Source organism: Bison bison, unplaced genomic scaffold (genome assembly GCF_000754665.1).
Source record: "Bison bison bison isolate TAMUID 2011002044 unplaced genomic scaffold, Bison_UMD1.0 scf7180017864254, whole genome shotgun sequence".
Taxonomy (NCBI): Eukaryota; Metazoa; Chordata; class Mammalia; order Artiodactyla; family Bovidae; genus Bison; species Bison bison.
Genome location: NW_011494826.1, coordinates 2,422,285 through 2,428,683, shown reverse-complemented (window position 1 = coordinate 2,428,683; position 6,399 = coordinate 2,422,285). Strand labels below are relative to the sequence as shown.

The 6,399-nt window shown below is 40.0% G+C and overlaps 1 protein-coding gene across 1 annotated transcript in view; it reads right to left on the bottom strand.

Annotated features, from left to right (window-relative positions):
• LOC104994175 (chromosome unknown open reading frame, human C14orf39) overlaps positions 1-6,399 on the bottom strand; it is a 74,319-nt gene that overhangs the window by 35,656 nt on the left and 32,264 nt on the right. Inside the window, exon 5 of the mRNA XM_010847660.1 lies at positions 1,837-1,926. Coding sequence (XP_010845962.1) covers positions 1,837-1,926 — 90 coding nt within the window. The remainder of the gene's footprint in view (positions 1-1,836; positions 1,927-6,399) is intronic.

The window sequence follows — 6,399 nt, the reverse complement described above, 5'->3', positions numbered from 1 at the left end:
TGATCACTGAGGAAGGCTTTCTTATCTCTTCTTGCTATTCTTTGGAACTCTGCATTCAAATGCGTATATCTTTCCTTTTCTCCTTTGCTTTTCACAGCTATTTGTAAGGCCTCCTCAGACAGCCATTTTGCTTTCTGCATTTCTTTTTCTCGGAAATGGTCTTGATCCCTGTCTCCTGTACAATGTTATGAACCTCCATCCATAGTTCTTCAGGCACTCTGTCAGATCTAATCCCTTGAATCTATTTCTCACTTCTATATAATTGTAAGGGATTTGATTTAGGTCATACCTAAATGGTCTAGTGATTTTCCCTTTCTTCAATTTTAGTCTGAATTTGGCAATAAGGAGTTCATGATCTGAGCCACAGTCAGCTCCCAGTCTTGTTTTTGCTGACTGTATTGAGCTTCTCCATCTTTGGCTTCAAAGAATATAATCAATCTGATTTCAGTATTGACCATCTGGTGATGTCCACGTGTAGAATCTTCTCTTGTGTTCTTGGGAGAGGGTGTTTGCTATGACCAATGTATTCTCTTGGCAAAACTGGAAGGTGTTATATGTCTTCACAGAACCAGTCAACTTCAGCTTCTTCAGCATTAGTGATTGGGTCAGTACTTGGGCCAGTACTTGGGTACTGAAATGCAGTACTTGGGTGTAATCTCAAAAACAACAGAATGATCTCCATTCATTTCCATGGCAAACCATTCAACATCACAGTAATCCAAGTCTATGCCCCAACCACTAAGGCTGAAGAAGCTGAAGTTGACCAGTTCTGTAAAGACATACAACACCTTCGAGAACTAACACCAAAAATAGATGTCCTTTTCATCACAGAGGATTGGAATGCACAATTAGGAAGTCAAGAGATACCTGTAGTAACAGGCAAGTTTGGCCCTGCAATACAAAATGAAGTAGGGCGAAGGCTAACAGAGTTTTGTCAAGAGAACACACTAGTCATAGCAAACACTCTCTTCCAGCAACACAACAGACAATTCTTCACATGGATATCACCAAATGGTCAATGCCAAAATTGATTATATTCTTTGCAGTCGAAGATGGAGAAACTCTATACAGTCAGCAAAAAGAAGACCTGGAGTTGACTGTGGCTCAGATCATGAGCTCCTTACTGAAAAATTCAGACCTAAATTGAAGAAAATAAGGAAAACCACTAGGTCATACATCAATTATACCTCAATAAAGCTGGGGGGGGGTGGAAATAGTAAAAAAAATAAAATAAAAATTAAAAATAAAATTGATACTGTTCTTATCCAATTATGTTAAAAATAAAAACATTTCATTTTTTTTAATTAAGTGAAATTATTATATAATGTGTTCCAAGTTCCTCACTTTGTTTCATTATATTCACTAACTACATTTAATTCCCCAAACCAAGTGATTTAACACATAATAAACCCATACAAATATTAATATTTCTCCATCAGAATATAATATCCCACTAACCAACTGAAAAACACAAATTTTATATAAAAATACCCTTTTAAAGCCAATATTCCAATTTTCTCATAAGCTAACTTTATAAGAGGCTACTCCTTAAGGTGTTTGACCATAGCAACTCAGTCATAAAAAACATTAATTGAAGCACTCTGCTTTATATTCCTACTGATAGTTACTATGCTAAGGACATGTTTAAATATATCCAAGGTTAGAAAGAGCTTTATAACAAATAGGTAGGCCAACAATGACAACCAAAGAGTCCAAAACAGTGGATTTACTTTTAAAAAATTTTGTGTACATTTTTCAATTAATATTTTTACAAATAATGTCTTATTAAAACTAACTTATAGAATTGATAAGCTTAAATTAATATTTATACTGTACTTGTCTTTTTCAATAGTTTCTTGATAAATAATAAATTGCTCCTGCATGTAGTCTTCATGTTTATGAAATACATCACATGTTGGCTTCCAGCTATGGAAAAAAAAATACTGTAATTAGCATCTAAGAATAATAAATTGAAGAAATGATAAAAATGAATGTAACCACTTAAACAATCTTTCCTTTCATGGAGAAAATAAGCTTACATCAAGAAAAACATTCCCATTTCCCATCATCACCACTATGACCATACATGCAATTGTATACATGTTTGAATGTCAACATCCACTAATTTTCACATAAAGTTTGTTTGGGAACCATGACTAGGGAAGGAACAAATTTGACATGCCTGGATTGTGTATTGCAATGACATCTCTGGAATATACTCTGCCAACACTCTATGTTGTATAGAGTGTTGGCATCAGGCTATCTTTCTCATCATACTTATAAGATCTTGGTTAAGAAATTCTATTGGAGTAAATATTTATAGAGTTGTTGCTGTTCAGTTGCTAAATCATAACCAACTCTTTGTGACCCCATGAACTGCAGCATTCCAGGCTCCCCTTATTTTACCATCTCCCAGAGTTTGCTCAAATTCATGTCCACTGAGTCAGTGATGCTATCTAACCATCTCATCCTATGCCACTCCCTTCTCCTTTTGTTTTCAATCTTTCCCAGCATCAGGGTCTTTTCCATGAGTTGGCTCTTTGCATCAGGTGGTCAAAGTATTGGATCTTCAGCTCCAGCATCAGTCCCTCTGATGAATATTCAGGGTCAATTTCCTTTGGGATTGATGGGTTTGATCTCCTTGCAATCCATGCAACTTTCAAGAGTCTTCTCCAACACAATTCGAAAGCATCAATTCTTTGGTGCTCAGTCTTCTTTACAGACCAACTCACATCCGTACATGACTACTGAAAAACGGACTCTACAGATCTTTGTAGATAAAGTGATGTCTCCGTTTTTTAATATACTGTTTCTGTTTGTTATAGCTTGCCTTTCAATGAGCAAGTGTCTTTTAATTTCATGGCAGCACCTGTCACTGTCTGCAGTGACTTTGGAGCCCAAGAAAAGAAAATCTGTCACTGCTTCCACTTTTTCCCCTTGTATTTGCCATGAAGAGATGGGACCAGGTGCCCTGATCTTAGATTTTTGAATGCTGAGTTTTAAGCCAACTTTTTCACTCTCCTCTTTCACCCTCATCAAGGGACTCTTTCAGTTAAGTTCAGTTCAGTCGCTCAGTCATGTCCGACTCTTTGCGACCCCATGAATCACAGTACGCCAGGCCTCCCTGTCCATCACTAACTCCCAGAGTTCACTCAAACTCATGTCCATCAAGTCGGTGATACCATCCAGCCATCTCATCCTCTGTCGTCCCCTTCTCCTCCTGCCCCCAATCCCTCCCAGCATCAGAGTCTTTTCCAATGAGTCAGTTCTTCACATGAGGTGGCCAAAGTATTGGAGTTTCAGCTTTAGCATCAGTACTCCCAATGAACACCCAGGACTGATCTCCTTTAGAATGGACTGGTTGGATCTCCTTGCAGTCCAAGGGACTCTCAAGAGTCTTCTCCAACACCACAGTTCATAAGTATCAATTCTTCGGCACTCAGCTTTCTTCACAGTCCAACTCTCACATCCATACATGACTACTGGAAAAACCATAGTCTTGACTAGACGGGCCTTTGTTGGCAAAGTAATGTCTCTGCTTTTGAATATGCTATCTAGGTTGGTCATAACTTTCCTTCCAAGGAGTAAAGTGAAAGAAAGTGAAGTTGCTCAGTTGTGTCCGACTCTTTGTGACCCCATGGACTGTAGCCTATCAGGCTCCTCTGTCCATGGGATTTTCCAGGCAAGAGTGCTGGAGTGGATTGCCATTTCCTTCTCCAGGGGATCTTCCCGACCCAGGAATCAAACCCAGGTCTCCCGCATTGCAGGCAGACGTTTTACCATCTGAGCCACCAGGGAAGCCCCAAGGAGTAAGTGTCTTTTAATTTCATGGCTACAGTACCCCTACCATAGTTTGCCCTCAGGCCAAACTACGGGGAGGGAACACAGCCCCACCCATCAGCAGAAAATTGGATTAAAAATCTACTGAGCATGGCCGTGCCCATCAGAGCAAGACCTGTTTGCCCCAGAGCCAGTAACTCTAATCAAGGAGCTTCTACAATGGCACCCCACTCCAGTACTCTTGCCTGGAAAATCCCATGGATGGAGGAACCTGGTGGGCTGCAATCCATGGGGTCGCTAAGAGTCAGACACGACTGAGCGACTTCACTTTCACTTTTCACTTTCATGCACTGGAGAAGGAAATGGCAACCCGCTCCAGTGTTCTTGCCTGGAGAATCTCAGGGACAGGGGAGCCTGGTGGACTTCCGTCTATGGAGTCGCACAGTCAGACACTACTGAAGCGACTTAGCAGCAGCACAAGCCTTTTATCCTTATCTACCAGAGGGCAGATAGAATGAAAACCACAATCACAGAAAACTAATCAAACTGATCACATGGATCACAGCCTTGTCTAACTCAATGAAACTATGAGCCATGCCATGTAGGGCCACCCAAGACAGACTGGTCATGGTGGAGAGTTCAGTCCACTGGAGAAGGAAATGGCAAACCACTTCAGCATTCTTACCTTGAGAACCCTATGAACAGTATGAAAAGGCATAAAATATGACACTGAAAGATGAACTTCCCAGGTCAGTAGGTGCCCAATATGCTACTGGAGAAATAGCTCCAGAAAGAATGAAGAGACTGAGCCAAAGTGGAAACAACGCCCAGTTGTGGATGTGTCTGGTGGTGAAAATAAAGTCTGAAGCTATAAAGAATAATACTGCATAGGAACCTGGAATGTTAGGACCATGAATCAAGTTAAATTGGAAGTGATCAAGCAAGAGATGGCAAGAATGAATGTCAACATTTTAGGAATCAGTGAACTAAAATGAACTGGAATGGGTGAATTTAATTCAGATGACCATTACATCTACTACTGTAGGCAAGAATCCCCTAGGAAGAATGGAGTAGCCCTCATAGTTAACAAGAGAGTCCACAATGTAGTACTTGGGTGCAATCTCAAAAACGACAGAATGATCTCTGTTCGTTTCCAAGGCAAACCATTTAATATCATGGTAATCCAAATCTATGCCCCGACCAGTAACGCTGAAGAAGCTGAAGTTGAACAGTTCTATGATGGCCTACAAGAACTTCTAGAACTAACATCCAAAAAAATATGTCCTTTTCATTATAGGGGACTGGAATGCAAAAGTAGGAAGTCAAGAAGTAACAGGCAAGTTTGGCCTTGGAGTACAAAATGAAGCAGAGCAAAGGCTAACAGAGTTTTGCCAAGAGAATGCACTGGTCATAGTAAACACCCTCTTCCAACAACAAAAAAGACGACTACACATGGACTTCACCAGATGATCAATACTGAAATCAGACTGATTATGTTCTTTGCAGCCAAAGATGGAGAAGCTCTATACAGTTAGCAAAAACAAGACCAGGAGTTGACTATGGCTCAGATCATGAACTTCTTATTGCCAAATTCAGACTTAAATTGAAGAAAGTGGGAAAAACCACTAGCCATAATTCAGGTATGGCCTAAATCAAATCCCTTACACTTATACAGTGGAAGTGAAAAATAGATTCAAGGGATTAGATTTGATAGAGAGAATGTCTGAAGAACTATGGATGGAGGTTCAGAACATTGTACAGGAGGTGGTGATCAAGACCATCCCCAAGAAAAAGAAATGCAATAAGGCAAAATGGTTGTCTGAGGAGGCCCTACAAATAGCTGAGAAAAGAAGAGAAGTGAAAGACAAAGGAGAAAGGCAAAGATATATCCATCTGAATGCAGAGTTTCGAGGAAAAGCAAGGAGAGTTAAGAAAGCTTTCCTAAGTGATCAATGCAAAGAAAGAGGAAAACAATAGAATGGGAAAGACTAGCGATCTCTTCAAGAAAATTAGAGATACCAAGGGAATACTTCATGCAAAGAGGGGCACAATAAAGGAGAGAGATGGTATGGACCTAACAGAAGCAGAAGACATTAAGAAGACTTGGCAAAAATACACAGAAGAACTATTCAAAAAAGATCTTAATGACCCAGATAACCACGATGGCGTGATCACTCACCTAGAGCCAGACATCCTGGAATGTGAAGTCAAGTGGGCCTTAGGAAGCATCACTACAAACAAAGCTAATGGAGGTGTTGGAAATTCCAGTTGAATTCCTCAAAGATGATGCTGTGAATGTTGCACTCAATATGCCAGCAAACTTGGAAAACTCAGCAGTGGCCACAACTGGAAAAGATCAGTTTTCATTCCAATCCCAAAGAAAGGCAATGACAAAAATGTTCAAACTACTGCATAATTGCACTCATCTCACACACTAGCAAAGTAATGCTCAAAATTCTCCAAGCAAGGCTTCAATAGTATGTGAACTGGGAACTTTCTGATTCAGAAAAGGCAGAGGAACCAGAGATCAAACTGCCAACATCCGTTGGATTATCTAAAAAGCAAGAGAGTTCCAGAAAAACATCTGCTTCATTGACTGTGCTAAAATCCTTTGCTGTG